This window comes from Misgurnus anguillicaudatus, chromosome 14 (genome assembly GCF_027580225.2).
Source record: "Misgurnus anguillicaudatus chromosome 14, ASM2758022v2, whole genome shotgun sequence".
In the NCBI taxonomy this organism is placed as follows: domain Eukaryota; kingdom Metazoa; phylum Chordata; class Actinopteri; order Cypriniformes; family Cobitidae; genus Misgurnus; species Misgurnus anguillicaudatus.
In genome coordinates this window covers 25,530,264-25,546,782 of record NC_073350.2, presented here as the reverse complement: position 1 = coordinate 25,546,782, position 16,519 = coordinate 25,530,264, and the positions used below count along the sequence as shown (strand labels likewise).

The window sequence follows — 16,519 nt, the reverse complement described above, 5'->3', positions numbered from 1 at the left end:
GTAGAAACAGTACATTCATGTGAGAAGCCATGGCTGTGACAGTACCAGAAACATTTTTAAAACGTCACTTATCGTCCTATTATTAATAAAACATTAAAACTTTCCCCTCACTAATTTTGAAATTTGGTAAGCATTTTCACTCCAAGACTGACTTTGTTTTTCTGTATGTTAACTTGAACATATCAACCTGTACTAACGGCAATCCATATGCAGATTAAACTATGGCTAATTTGTATGATTTGTATGAAGTAAATCATACACAAAACCTACGATTGTTAAAAAACAAAATGATACCTCACCCTTAACCCCAATGTCACATGGGTGATTGTACAAAAACATACAAATTGGTAGTACGAATTCATACAAATTAACCACCTCGTAAAATACATTTTCTCGTTAAATATTTGATTGTTTCCGTTTTGAAAACCACTCAGCCGATCACCGGGTCCGGCGCCACCACCCCCAGCACAGCCCAGCACAATCCACTGAATCCGACCAGACCATCAGCATCGCGCCAAAAAATGACCAAAGAGTTTAAATATTTTTTTAGCACGATGATAATACGCACTGCCCTGAAAACAGTCCCCTGCCATTGAAAGTTACTAAGGGGACTATTTTCGGCTGCTGCGTAATATTATTGCACCTCCTGCAGCCATGTTACAGCAGCAAAGTCCTTAATTATTACGCCAGAATGAGAGTATAGTTCCTAGTCATTTTGTCCTAGAAAATCGCAACTTTTAATTTTCCGTCAGTCTTAGTACACGATGTAACTACAGAATAGTCAAGTTTTAAATAGGAAAAATATCAAAACTCTTATTTTTTTAGGCGCGATGCCAATGGTCCAACCAGACTCAATGGACCATGCCAAGCCACGCCAAAAGTGGCAGCGCCAGACGCAGAGATCAGCCGAATGGATTCCAAAACTGCAAAAATCAAATGTTTAACTCTAGGGGAGCTGGAAAATGAGCATATTTTCAAAAAAGGTGGTGTCCCTTTAAATTCTGTTGCATATGCTAGGTTAATCATTCGCTTTTGCTCATATAGTATTTTATATGATATTTCATTGTATTATTTCAATTATACACAGAATGTAAACACAACACAAAAAGCACACTAGCTGTTTTGTATTTATAAATAAAAGAAAATATATACAAGCATATTTAAATAACATTTCAACATAAACAAAGAAAATGGTCTTTTGAAAAGAAAAGTTACTATTTTATCTGCTTTTGTGTTGTGAGTAAATACATTACCGGTTTTCTTCTTTTCATATTGACCACAAATCGTATCCTCCTACCGCAATAACACTGTAATGTTTTAAAGGCGGAGTGCACAGTGTTTGAAAGCCAATGTTGATATTTGAAATCACCTAAACAAACACGCCCCTACCCCAATAGAATCTGGACCTTCTTTTAAAAGACCCGCCCCACACATACGCAACCCGGCAAGGATGTCGGTTAGTAGACACGCTCCTTACTGCTGATTGGCTATAAGTGTGTTTTGGTAGTCGGCCCGTCTCCTTTTCCAAAGCGTTTTTCAAACATTGTGCACTCCGCCTTTAAGAGTCATGTTACTGTACTTTCAAACCCAGCCTGAAACAATTTAACCACTCATATCCATAGCCTCCAGCTTTTCCAACCACAAACCAATATCACTAAACAAAGATGTTATTGATAACAAGCACACTATGGTTCTTAATGCGCATAGCATTACAACGTGCCCTTGTTTTTTGCTTCTTACCAGAAACAGTTGTGAATGTCAATTGGGAAAATAACTAAACTTTTTCCTTCCTCTCACAAACATTGAATCTCAATTTAAAACTAGTGTTCGAACTTTATTGCATTTATTCTTATTTTCTGTTTTGTTTCATCAAGTTAACAGCTATGGCTCCGATTCAGTGTCCTTGTAAAGTGCTAAAGTGAGGTACAGTACTGAAAGGACCCTACAGCAGTCTCACACACACACACACATTGGGAGTTTTTGCTACTCAACAACATACAGCAGTCGCAACATCACAGAACTCTGCATCCAACATCAAATAGGAGGTATTCAATGAGATATAATGCTTACTTGGTGCATTGAAAACTCTATGTAGATGGATAAATATCTAAATATAAAATATGAAATGGAAGCGTTACATACCTTTATAAATACAACAAAATGAAATGCAAGCTCTATACGTGGGTGCTATTTATTGGCAACAGCTTTCATATTTTTGCTTCTGCTTACTTAATGGCTATAATAAATTTAAGCAGCGGTAAGAACCAACACTGAATGTGGTGATCTCTTATATATTGCTACGAAACAAAATCTGACTTGGTAATCTAGGTTGTAGAAGATAAGCAGACTCATTGGTTATAATAGCGTTGACGTAATTTTTTCCCTTTTGATCCTACAGTTCCCTTTGACACTTAATTCACTTTCATTGAAGTCTGTGTATGTAAGGAATATAACATTATGATTAATGGCTCAGAAAGTGGCTGACAAACTAAATTACAAATATTAGACAATCAAACAAAATCTTAGAATATCCATACGTACAATTTTAACATTTCTGTGTAATGTTGGTATGGAAGACAAATAACTTTTGCATATTAAAGGCAACGAATCACTTCAGTCTGCACAAATTCGGCACGTCTCAGTGTCACCCTTGCAGTGCACATGCAACTGAGGTACACTGTATACATTTAAGATTAAAAGCACCATTTGGGGTTCCTCAGCTGGCACGCAGGCAGAACCCTCTTGGGAACCTCGAAGCACCTTTAAAGGGAGACTCCACTTTTTTGAAAATCGACTAATTTTCCAGCTTCCCTAGAGTTAAACATTTGATTTTTAAGTTTAAGTTTTAAATAGGAAAAAATATCAAAACTCTTTGGTTATTTTTGAGCGCGATGCTAATGGTCTAATCAGGTTCAATGGATTATGCTAAGCTATGCTAAAAGTGATACCGCCAGACCCGGAGATCAGCTGAATGGATTCCAAAAAGGTAAAAATCAAATGTTAAATCTAGGGGAGCTGGAAAATTTGCCTTTTTTTTAAAAGTGGAGTGTCCCTTTAAGAGTTGAAATTAGTGATGCACCGATGTATCGGCCGCCGATATGTATCGGACGATTTTAAATGAACCTGAAACCATCGGCATATCGGCAATAGCAGGATAGGCAATAAGGCTAATACCAATTGTTTATTTATTAACTGTGTGAAGGCAATAAGTTGCATGTCTGTTGCATAATGATAAATTATCCAAATAATTAAATACTTCCCAAAACAAAATAAAATCTGTACAAATTATAATTTGTCAGCGTGAGATGGGGGAAAACAATAGCAAATTTCGTAGTTAATCACGTGAGCCATGCGATCAGAGTATTTCAGGAAAATGTCTGCATTCTGAGCTTTTTTCAAAATTTTAGAAAAGGACCAAAAATTGGCAAAATTTTATCTTACATTGTGCATCTCTTATTTTGTTGGTCATTTGAATGTTAAATAGATTCAATCCATGTTCAGTAAAAATAATTTGATGCAGAAATGTAAAGTATTGTATACAAGTGTTAAATATCGGTATCGGCCAATAGTTGTCAGTTTAAATCGGTATCGGCAAAAAAACAAATTTTATATCGGTCCGTCCCTAGTTGAAATATTTATTTATATACATCTAGTAGGGGTGTCACGATTCTCCAAATCCTCGTTTTCGATTCCCGATTTTTACTTTTTTTTTTGAAAGCACAAAAAAATTGTATGCAATTTTTAGCCTAGACTTTTATGAAATATAATATCTGACCTTGAACCCGGAGATGCCCCTGCCATGTTAGTCGTGCTTCCAGTGGAAAAATATGGTACACGCACATACCTGATAAAACAAAACTTCCTGTCAGATAAACATTCCTGTCAGTACTTTGCACCTTAAAAACGCGCTTTTATTACCGTCAGACGAGATTGTGAGACTATAACCCAATAAGCCATGTTTAAATGCTGTTTTCATAACTGAAATAAGTTGTTGTGAAACTTAAACAGATCTCAGTTCAGAGAAACGACCGGTTTTGCTGTGCTCTGTTCTGATTAAGTTCGGCTAAAAGCGGGCAGCGCTTGCTTTTTTTGTTTCCCATGTAAAGAGCATCTTGCGTGGTGTCTCATGCATCTGCCATGCTATCTTTTGACTGGCTGTAGCTAGCTAAGTTAGAGGAGGTTGACTCGCAGCACTCAACAGTGTTTTTTTCCCCGCTTGGCAAGCCGACCGAATGTGATATGGGGGCGTGGCAGCATCAAAGATTCCATTTTTTTTAACTTAATTTTGATCGATTTCGATTTAAAATTGAAATCATGACACCCTTAACATCTAGTATATATAGATAAGATATTTGAGTGCCTCAAAGTCTTGTTCATAATACGGCTACTGTAAAAAAACAAAAAAGTGCCTAAAGGTTCTTTATGTGGTTCCACCAGGGTTGCAGCTGAGGAAACCCAAATGCCTTGTAAATCTTTACCATTTTGCTGACACGCAAGAGATAATGAAGAAATTTTGGCATCCTCAAACTTTGCAAAATACTGCATTAGGGTTCTTTAACTCTTGAATCGACCAAAGCAATCGTTCATACCGCAGAAACTTTAAGATATGAACAGTAAAGTCACGTACTGTAAAAACGTGGCATACCACTTTAATGCGCCATTCCGTTCTTACAGCCCTTTATTGCATCGTAAATGATCAACTCTCTTCTAAAAACCACCTTCAAGAAGTTTTTCACATCAGTGTGCAAGAAGAGATTACAGAAGAGATGACGTTGGCTTTCCTCAGCTGTTCTTGTTCATAAGTTTGGCCAGCATCTGCTGGATTTGCAGCCGGGAAACGTTGAGCATGTTGTGCCGGCTACGCGGACTTCCAGGAGCCTGCAGGTGAGGGTGTCGCCTAGAGCCCGACTGCATGTTACCGTGAGCGGGGCTGCTTTCGGCCGATCGGCTGCGTTGGATGAAGGATCCTCCGGCGTGAGGGTACTGCTCCGTCTCCAACGTGGACGACGAGAAGACGTAGGAAGCGAGACGTCGGAGTTGGTTGGAGCGGGGACCCGAGTGTGGCCTGTCATCATCCGACTGAAACGAAACCAGAAAGAGCGCGTGCTGTAGTTAAAAGGGTTTGGCTAAGGATTTGTATTTGTAACATTAAAGCCGTCTCCCCAGTCGCATGCAGTGACAAGAACGCCAAACACTCAGGAAAGAGAGGAACAGTCTCTTTCGTTACACAGACCTACAATGGGTTGCCTGGAAACACGTTTTCACAAGAGACAAAGCTTAAAGGGGTATTAGCTTTTTTATTTTGTTTGGGAAATCGAAAGCCTCTTTATTTGTTTGATGCAGATCCACCTCTCAAAAAATGCACCGTATGTGCCCATGTACAAGACAATGAGCCGGGACAATTTGACACAACTTTCGGTATCATCACAAAACCGTTGCGGTAAATGTGTACATCAACAACAAAAATGAATCGTCAGGCATACAAACACACATGGATAAAAATGGGTCAATATGGATAAAATGATGACAAACAGAAAAAGGAATCAATGAGCAAGTTTATGAAACAGGTACAGAAGGGACCAGCCTAAACTGTGCTTACCGCAAACATTCTTTCGCTCTTCGGCTCCAGCGGCAGCCTTCGTATTTTCTCCTTGGGTGAAATCAACGAGTCATACGGGATTTAGAGCGAAATGCCGAGCAAAAGCAGTGGGTATTTAAAAGGTGAAGACTGCTGGGAAAACGAACATCCCCATCTGTTTTGATTTGAGCTTTTGGCTAATATACAAGAGAGACAATCCGGCAATCTCAGTTCAGCTTGGAAAGGCTGTGAGCGTGACCGTGTTTACAGCGAAGCAATAAGGGGCGAGTTTCGGTACACATATGCCCCTAACAAAAATGCTCATTTGTGTGTGAGTGTGTTTTGTTACAGTTTCTGTTTAGGACATTTTTTAAGGAGTCATTTGGCACAACCTAGTGGTTAAGGAGCCGGCTGAAATATTTGCAGACATTGTTTTGGAGTATGAGAGATGATAAACATTAAAATATGAAAATGAATAACTTTAATGTGACTTTCTGCAGAATTTTACTAAAAGGTTTATTGCTGAGCATCTTAACAAAGCAAAGCACTTCAGGAAATCATTAAGACACTCAGGAGTAAACCTGTCACGTTCATTGTCAAAAACATAAAGACAGTGTTGAAAAGAGTCCCAGACACCCATTAAAGCTGGGCGATATTGACATATACAGGTCATTTAGGGATGAATGGCGATATACGATAAATATCTCTGTATTTTCTACAAAGTGGAAAAAAGTTTACATGCAAGTCAAAGCCTCTTAAGTTTTTCATATTTTCATAAACAGTCTGGCTTTATGCACCACCCTTAAAGGTGCAGTGTGTACATTTGTAGCGGCATCTAGTGGTGAGATTGTGAATTGCAACCAATGGCTCAGTCCACTGCTCACCCCTCGCTTTTGAAACACATAGAGAAGCTACTGTAGCCACCACTGTACAAAGATGTCATCATCGTACTTAGTAAAAAGTTTGTCCGTTAAGGGCTTCTGTAGAAATATGGTGGCCCAAAATGACGACTTCCATGTAAGGGGACCCTTGTTGTATGTAGACAAAAACATCTCATTCTAAGGTAATAAACACATAACGGTTCATTATGAAAGGTCTTTATACACCCCTGATAATATATTTTTGTATATTATTTTGCATTTCTGTCAAAAGACCCATCTGAAAATGACACACTGCACCTTTAAATCAAACGTTGTGGTTTAGTAATTTGATCAGAAAAGAAAAAGAAACAAAAAACAACATTCAAGAAAATGTTATATAAACTGAATAAAGCTATCATATAATCCTTTTTGTACATAAAGAGTTTGTTATTTAGGAGAGTGACAACTGCATTCCAAAACCAAATAAAACAAAGTCCATCTCCAAAAACCACATACAAAAGTCACCATATAGTAGCAAATCATGTGAAAACTTAATGCCTGATGGTCAAAAAGAAGAGATGAGACATGGCTCTGAGTGTCAAGACAGTGAATTAAAGAAAGAGTGACAGGCTGAAAGAGCAGAGAGAGAGAGAGCGAGATATGAAGATGAAGATGAAGATATAGGCACACACCTTGCTAAATTAAAGCGCTGACAATTGGTGTGTTAAATGTCTTTTATAAATACAGACTCATCTATAATAAATGAAACATCCACTATACAGTATATGATTTAAAGTCCCCCTGTCGTCTATCATATTATCAGTTAAAACAATAGACTGTAAAAAATATAAACGTAGAGTCCGTGACGTCACCCATAGGTTTGTGAAGAGCTTTTTTGAAGCTTAAAGTAAGTGGTGCCTGCCTTTGCCATCTTGGCCACGCATTACCGCATATGACTCACGGATAACTGAAAAATGGGTAAAGAGGGGGGAAATGGGTGAAGCTGAGGTGGCTGGTTGCTGAAACCACGCCCACCTAGCTCGACTCTAGTGACAGCAGTGGCAGTTGACCCCGTATTCAAGTGGCCACGCCCTTAATTATGCAGAAGTTTAAGGCTTCATATCATTTAAACGGATGAATTACAAAAAAATCACCTCCCTCACAGTAGTTATGAAGGGCAAATTAGCTATATAGACCAAAAACACTTTTTGTACCAGGCTGTAAACATATTATTTTCTACTGTAAAGTTCAAATTTTAACATGGAGGTCTATGGGAATTGACTCCATTTTGGAGCCAGCCTCTAGTGGCCAGTTGATGAATTGCAGTTTAAATCACTTCCGTATTGGCTTTATAGAGACCAGAAGGTTGCCCCTCGGATAAACTAATCTTTGAGCATCATAATATGATGCAGATGGAAAAGTTTTCCCTGTGACAGTAATTTATTCATTCTTTACTGGTCCAACTGGCCCCGTCTCTAGTCAACCACACCAGCTAATATAATTTAGTGTCTTGGGAATATTTCCTAATTATAAGAATTTTGTGAAATCGTGACAAAATGAGAAATACATAAAACGTCAAATAATTATGCCTTAATAAACATTTAATTTAAATAAACGAATATTCAAATATTAATTTTTTATAAGCTCAAATATTCTCATATAGTATTAAAAAATGCCCATTTCTAATCTATATCTCAAACTACTGATCCACTTATTCAACTGTGTTGATGTGATCAGAAATTTTAAACTGGGTGGACCTTGGTGAAATAGAGTGGACCTCAATGCCTACTCTTAAATAACATAATTACATAGTTTTTTGAGTCATGAATCAAATCATTTTCAGATCAGCAAAAAATGGAAATAATGAAAATAAAAGAACAAATCAAGAAATTATACACATATGGAAACAGAAAAGAACAAAGTTACAAATAAAGTATAACAATAGTTTTTAGGAACAGAAACCGAATCATATGAATAATAAGACAGCCTTCTTCCTTCTGTAAATGAAATATAATAATCTTTTAAAAGCTACATAAGTGATTTTCCTTTTGTCTTCTGTTGTTTGATTAACATAATGACACAAACATAAGCAGATTTCTTGAGGGTGTTGCCACTTTAAGACCGGATAAGCAAGGAACCATATACTAACAAACACCTGATTTATTTCTGAACTGTTTGCGTTCACTTTAAGAGAAAAATGACTGTTTTTATGAGAATACTTACCAAGACTGTGGTATTTCAAGATAATTTTAGGTGTACGTGTCCTGTCAAGCGCATAGAGATTCTGTGTTTTGAAACGCGCATCTGTGCGTGCGCTTATGAGTGTGTGTGATTATTATAAGTTATGTGTGATTTCTTTCGCTTTTATTTTGTGTCTCTTCTGACTGGGTGGGCCAACCGTCAATCTGAATGCGATTGGTTACATGTGATGTAAGAAACCATGGGAAATTCAAACTGCAGTTTTGAGTCTGTCTTTGTAAAACTCCAATTTTATAAAAAAAATACTCAGCAGTGGTGTTCAGTGATGAACTTGGTTTGTCTTGAATCATATTAGAACACCATATAGACATATAAACAACAATAAAAACTTGATTTTCAACACAGGGGGACTTTAATATAAACCTAGTTTCCAGGAATAGACTAAGCATTTGTACTTTACTCTCTAAAGTGGGACATAAATAAATCTGATGCTTCTGCAGTAGAAGAAAACATTGATGGAAAGAAGCCAAACTCTTCTTTCCAGGTACCACCATCAATTTTTTCAAACTTTATTCATTTCTAAACCACCACATTTTAGTCTGAGACATTTAGTATGGGTATATATCATAATCGTGTATGATCTTACCTGTCTCTGAGGTCCATTGTTGTCTGACTCCCGTCGCCGTGGCCGTCCGGAGAGGAGTGAGTGACAGGGTGACTGTACCGGGCTCTCTGCTGATGTCGAATGGCCTTTTCCACTCCTTCTGGATGCCTCCTCCTCTGTAAGAGGCAGCATGCCCCTTGTAGTCCGGTCACCATATGACAATTTGGGTCTGACGGACGGATCGGTCCCCCTGTGTCTCCTCCGCTCCTCTCCTTCCTCCAGAGGGCGTAATTCCTCCGGTTCCTCATCTGTGGTGCCGGATGTGGTGGGCTCGGCTCCCGGGAGGTGGTGGAAGTCTCTTAGCTCTGTTTCTTTGTCTATAATAACCCACTCTTTGCTGTCAAAATCCTCCTCTTCTGCGAGCGGGACAGAACGGATGAAGGCGTTGCTGTGGGCTTCTTGATCCACAGAAGCATCGTTACGCCCGCGGTCACCGCGGCAACCCTCGACGGACAGCATCTGAGCGGGCTGGGAAGAGTAAATGTGTCGAGATGGAGAACCCATGATGTCCATTCTGAGAAAGGAAAAATTGCACAATTTATAGTGATGTATGATACATTACTTTTAGATTACATTTTTGTTACATGTAGAGCAGAATATGGAGGTACAAGTATACATTTGAGACGCATAAAAAGATGCTTCTTCAATATATTTATAATTATTAATATTAATACAAAATAATCCGAACCAATTTCTGCCATTTTCCCAGCAAAAATGAAATTAATAGTTTACCCAAACTACAATGCTCCTATTTACCCAACCTCATGCCATCACAAATTACTATATATGTATATGTATATGACTTCCCAACATTGCAAACAGGTATGGGGTAAAAAAAATGAAAACATTTGAAACTATTACAGAATTTTTCTATCTGGATAAACTACTGTATTACTGTAAGAGTTCACTGCATTGGACATTATTCTGCATTAAACTGATTATATGAAAAAAAAATTACCCACCGTTGCCCGTAACCCTCTCGTCCATCAGCCGTAGACAAACGATCCGATTCAGGACTGTTGACCCGTCGGTACCTGAGCGAGTGTAAATGCACACCTGGAGAGTCCAAAGTTCCCCCTCCTCTTTGTGGTGACATAGGACACATCCCTCGATTACCCTCCTCATCTTGACCTCCCTGAAACATACCAAGGATCAGACTGTAGTTACAGTAGTTAGAAATCATTATTTTATCTCTTTATCTTTTTAAGGGTGACCTTGTCTAAAAGGCACCAAAACAAACAAAAATACAAACAAAAAAATTATTTAACTTATAAACAATGTTTGGGATATTTAGGATACACAAGCAAATTAATTAAGGGGACCTTTCCAAGGTTAATCCTGAGCTTGTTGCGATTAAAATCTGTCTCTTCCCATCCATCTGCATCTGTGGGCAACTGGCTGCCATCAGCCGGCCGTCCAGAGGGAATTGGAGGAGCATTTTCCTGATCGCTCAGGTGCTCGTCCTGCACAACATCATCTGTGTTTTCCCTCTGAAGGTCACCTGGCATAGGGGTCACATTTAACACCCTACGGAAGCAAGAAAAGATCACAATCAATTTCAATTAAAAAATGAAATAAACTGAACTAACTAAAATTACCTTCAAATGTCTCTGTTAAAAAAATCAATTGTGCACTAAAATGGGATTTTATATCAAAGATTGTTGTCTTCTCTGTTCGCTACGTCAAATATGAAAAATAGTGAAGTGTGTAGTTTAATCATCAATTATTTTCTGCTATCTCAGTCCCTCAGGTTTGTTTAGGAATACACAAACCTACAGTCAAAGTCCGGCTCATCCAATGGGCTAGACTAAGATATAATACAAGGGTGGGACATGATTAGAAGAAACCATTTCAATTTTTGCAATCCGGTTAGTGCCACACACACTTTACCTGCAAGGAGCATTTTCTGTAAATGCCAGCAAGAGTTTTCAAAATAAAGCATCAGAAAAAACAGTAACCTGCCTTTTTTCCGTATATATGCCATGGTAAAATGCTCTTCATGTCCTTGAGCAATAATCCAGCTCTGCTATTCAACAACTGCAACAGTCTTAAAACTCAGTGACATTTCAAGCAGATGTGAGCACTCGCATCCCTAAACATACAAACTAGCTGCAAGCTTTCTTGTTCATAACAAATATAACAAATATAGTATGAGCATTTAAATATACTGTAAGCGTGTCTCATTTCCATCTTTGCGACTGTGATGTGACAAGTATGCGACTAGTAATGAAGTCAGGTTGCAAGTATGTGTGCATTATTGTGCATGTCAATATTCAACACATTAGTAAACACAACAAGCTATCCATGAGCCAGATACACACTACTCATCCGTGCATGTGATCCTCACCCAATCATGGCTGCGGTAGGCCGCGTGTTTTGTTGTGCGGTTGGTGTGGTGGCAGAGATCATGGAGTCCGTCCCACTTTTCTCCCAATCATACGGCTCATTCTCTGTGATGATGCGTTCTTTCATGCTGTTGTCAAACACTGACATCAGGAGCTGAACAAAGGAAAAGATAAACCAAATCTGTACCACAACATCAATAGTATTGTGTTTCACTGCATACAAAGACTACCCAATAACATATTCGCTGCAGAAATAGGTGAGACTTACATTGAGTTAATGCATTTGCTATTTAATGAACAGCAATACATTTTTACAGCAGTTATTAAAGGAACATTCCACTTTTTTTGAAAATATATATATATATATTTTTTAGCGCGATGCCAATGGTCCAATCAGACTCAATGGACTATGCCAAGCCATGCCAAAAGTGGTAGCGCCAGACCCAGAGATCAGCCGAATGGACTCCAAAACTGCAAAAATCAAATGTTCAACTCTAGAGGAGCTGGAAAATGCATATTTTTAAAAAGTGGAGTGTCCCTTTAATGTTTGTTAATGTCAGTAAATGCAAATACTAATGTTTATTGTTAGTTCATGTTTTTTCAGTGTGCCTAAACTAATGTAAAATATTAGTAAGTGTTGAAAGTAATATTAACTAATATTAATAAATCTTCTAGGACCAGTGTTTATCAACTAGGGGGACGGGGCCCAAAGGGGGGCCTCAACAGCTTTCAAAGGGGACTTGAGAATAACAAAGTTATTCAAAATAGGACAAAACGAAGGTTAAAACAACCAAAAATCAAGATATTTATATTGTTGTTTGGGTTTTTTTGAAACAAATTTACATTGTGTAATCATGCCAATCATGAAATTAAAAAGGTTGTGAACCACTTCTCTAAAAAGTAATGTTTATTGTCAGGTCATGCTAAGTTTTATCTAGTAAAAATATAAAATATGTACATTTGCTGAAGGTATCCAAAGGTATTTAACACAACTGTAAAAACTTTACAAAACTGTAGTTACCTGATAGTCGGGTTTGGTGTAGTAGTCCAGGCCCAAAACATGCTCTAGGAAGACATTAAACTCTGATGGCATGTGTTTAAGTAGCATCCGATGGTCGTAACGCTCTTTAATCTGACCCACCTGCTCCTAAAAGAATGAGTTTGATGCTGGATATTAATAAGAGTACATTGACTGAGAATTAAAGAAAAATTAGACAAACATTTTTAAGCATGCATGCAAGCAAAGCACGGGATACCTTGTCCTTTATTTTCCTCCACGGCAGCTGCCCAGCAGCAAATTCAACCAGCATATAAAACAACGACCATAAGTCATCATGGCGACCCATTTCCTGTAAAAAAAGAACATTAAAATTAACAAGTGAATGTTAAGTACATTGTTAAATAAAAATTCATTGTAATAAAATACATCAATTACACACTCACTTTGTTTTTATGTGCATTAACAGATGCATATCGAACTGTTCCTCGAAAGCCCGCAACAGTTCTTGGCTAAAAGAGGAAACGTTTTACAGTAGATAAAGCTGTTATTAATAAATTAATAATACATGATTATAAAACATATTGTAGTCCACTGTAATAAATAAAAGTTATAACCACATACATGTGGGTAAAATGAAACAGATCAGATAAAAATATTCTTACTAAGCATAATATTATGTATTATGACTCATATTATTGTTTTAATAAAATCAGCGGTAAAGAAAACATGAAGTGCAGAAAACATGAAGTACAGAAAACATGCCGTGATTCTGTCCAGGGACTGAAGGCAATGTTCTAATCTTACAGAACACTGAACACGCGAAACAAAGGTAAACACCTTTCTCACAGGTAACTGTATCTGTGTGTCTGACTTTGCGTGCGTGCGTGTGTGTGTGTGTGTGTGTGTGTGTGTGTGTGTGTGTGTGTGTGTGTGTCTGTCCCATTGGGAGTCTCTAACCAACCTGTTCATGCAGTCAAGACTAATTATTTTTTCGAATTAACTTAATAATATGACAGGTAACATCTGTTATAAAAAAGTAGCTATGCTTAAAGGATTAGTCAATTTTCTTAAAAGAAAAATCCAGATAATTTACTCACCACCATGTCATCCAAAATGTTGATGTCTTTTTTTGTTCAGTCGAGAAGAAATTATGTTTTTTGAGGAAAACATTGCAGGATTTTTATCATTTTAATGGACTTTAATAGAGCCCAACATTTAATACTTAACTCAACACTTAACAGTTTTTTTCAACGGAGTTTCAAAGGACTATAAACAATCCCAAACGAGGCATAAGGGTCTTATCTAGTAAAATGATTGTCATTTTTGACAATAAAAATAACCTACGTCACTACGCATTTACGTGAGGTCGCGCTGGACCGGACCTAGACGAAAAGTTGTGGTTTAAAAGTACATATTTTTTATTTTTCTTGTCAAAAATGACAATCGTTTCGCTAGATAAGACCCTTATGCATCGTTTGGGATTGTTTATAGTCCTTTGAAACTCCGTTGAAAAAAACTGTTAAGTGTTGAGTTAAGTATTAAATGTTGGGCTCTATTAAAGTCCATTAAAATTAGAAAAATCCTGCAATGTTTTCTTCAAAAAACATAATTTCTTCTCGACTGAACAAAGAAAGACATCAACATTTTGGATGACATGGTGGTGAGTAAAGTATCTGGATTTTTATTTTAAGAAAATGGACTAATCCTTTAAATTTGGACAAAGGTAATTGACTAATACTGTAGCATTGCAAATTGTAGAGACCAGCTCGTGAGTTTTCACAAAATGTGAAATGAATGTGATGTGCAAAACTTTTAAGTCAGCTAATTTATTGTAAAAAACATTGGCTCTTTTAACTGCATTATTATATACATATATGTACATATAATATACATATATATATAAATATATGGGTCATTCTACAAAAAAGGTGGAAATGCTTGTCCCTTGCTTTTGCAGACCCCTTAATCATTTAATTTGACCCAATAATCCCATAATGATATATATTTAATAAATATAGACTGTCCTTAATGATGAGAGAGTTATTTATGTAATTTTCTTTTTTGTCCTTTTTTAAACTTTTTTTTTTAATGCCTGGTCCTGAAAATTGCCCTGTCCCTTTGATCATACATAGATTTGGACTATGTACTTTTTATTTAAAACCATGTTTTTTTATAAAACAAATCTAATTTACATTTACCTTTAACCCTGTATGAATTTACTACAACACTGAAATGGTAAACAATAAACACTATTAATATGAATAATATCAAAGAAATATTTGTCCCCAAATTTATGTCATTGGTGTTACCCTACCCAAAGCACCTTTATTTTGAAACAATGCATCAGCTCTTTGAAGTTTTTCTTGGGGCAAGAGGTCAGTGGACGAAGTGCAGTGAAGTAATGCAAAAGGTTTGTGAGATGTCTTACCTTATTTGTCTAAAAATATCATGATATATCTAAGAATTTTGACAGATTGAAGATTTTTTGGATGTCATTAGTGTTACTCTTTTTTATAGCTGGGAGTGTTAAGATCTTTACATAAAAATACATTATACTGAATAAGTATGTGATTGTTACATCTCATGGCAGCCATTTTGTTAAAATGTTTGTTTTTTCAGTAAATTGTTATTAGTGTTACAGTCATTGGTGTTACCGTCTTCTCTAATGAGTACTTCCTAAGCACTATTCCTTTAACTGACCAGCATAAAAGCATACAAACAAAACAAGATGGAAAAAAGTTTATAAGTTTTATTATATTCATTATCTATTATTATATTCTCATTTTGTCAGGTATTGAAGATACAACATCATGGATTCTTTATTAAAATGTATTAAAAATTAAACATAGATTAAGCTCCCCATTTTGCGGATTCATAGATTTGACAAGCCTATTAATGCTATTATAGAAGTTTTGGGTGTTTTATAAGAAATTCATTTAAGCAGATTTCCATCACTCGAATTCCACCTTTTCTGTAGAATGACCCATATACATGATATAATATATAAGTCAGTAAAATAACATGAAAACATGCATTATCTGTAAAGCTGCCTTAAAATGTGTGTATTGTGAAAGGGATAAACAAATAAATATGATTGAAAACTTCATGTAATCACTCACAATGAAAGTCTTTCCATTGGTGAGGGTGTGTGGGGAGAAGGGAACAGATGGAGAAATATGTCAGACATGCACGTCATAACTTAAAACCCCAACTGCAAAAAAACAAAGCAAGATGGTCAAACAAATAATAAATCAGAAAAAATGCCAGGTCGCAGATATAAAATGATCAAATAAATGATTTCATGCAATGTAATTATGTACTTGGAAAAAAAAGAATTTTGCCTAAAATGACTTAAATTAAAATAAAATGTAAGAATGAATGAAGAAAGATATTTTAAAGACAACGAAAGTCTTGTTAAAATACTTCATAATCATAAAAGTATTTAAAAGTACATACTTTTTAATCATAAAAATAAAACTATTAATTATCAAATACATAAGAGACTAATTGTATGTATTCCAACAGAGGCAACATGTAATCTTCTGAGTACACATGAGGCTATTTACAATCCTGAAATTAATTATTCATTCATTCATTTATTCATCTCATAAATGTGCCACATCTCATAAACCATTCTGTTATTGCAATGAGAAGTTAAGAAGTTTCTCTGGAGAGGTAAAATCACAGCCCGTCGTAAATTAAAGTTATGGAGAGCTGGTTTCAGCTGCTTGCTGTTTAAACCAGCTTAAGGTTGTAGAAGAGATAGAGCAGCCAAAACACTGCAGCATAAAACTAATCAGAGTACAGAGAACATAAAGACAGAGAGAGACAGACAGACAATGAAACAGACTGACAGACAGACAGACAAACAGA

At 36.6% G+C, this 16,519-nt stretch overlaps 1 protein-coding gene across 7 annotated transcripts in view; it reads right to left on the bottom strand.

The window, feature by feature from the left end:
- The window catches only part of ttbk1a (tau tubulin kinase 1a), a 42,823-nt gene that overhangs the window by 7,163 nt on the left and 19,141 nt on the right, over positions 1 to 16,519 (bottom strand). For 6 of the 7 annotated variants that reach the window (XM_055183536.2, XM_055183534.2, XM_055183538.2 and 3 more), the window contains 7 exons: positions 13,090 to 13,155; positions 12,903 to 12,995; positions 12,668 to 12,793; positions 11,649 to 11,800; positions 10,624 to 10,828; positions 10,264 to 10,436; positions 9,284 to 9,815 (listed from right to left, as the gene is read on the bottom strand). In XM_055183536.2, the coding sequence (XP_055039511.2) occupies positions 9,284 to 9,815; positions 10,264 to 10,436; positions 10,624 to 10,828; positions 11,649 to 11,800; positions 12,668 to 12,793; positions 12,903 to 12,995; positions 13,090 to 13,155 (1,347 nt within the window). Of the gene's footprint in view, positions 1 to 9,283; positions 9,816 to 10,263; positions 10,437 to 10,623; positions 10,829 to 11,648; positions 11,801 to 12,667; positions 12,794 to 12,902; positions 12,996 to 13,089; positions 13,156 to 15,765; positions 15,849 to 16,519 lie in introns of those variants that run through there. The other variant, XM_055183539.2, reaches the window with a different exon arrangement.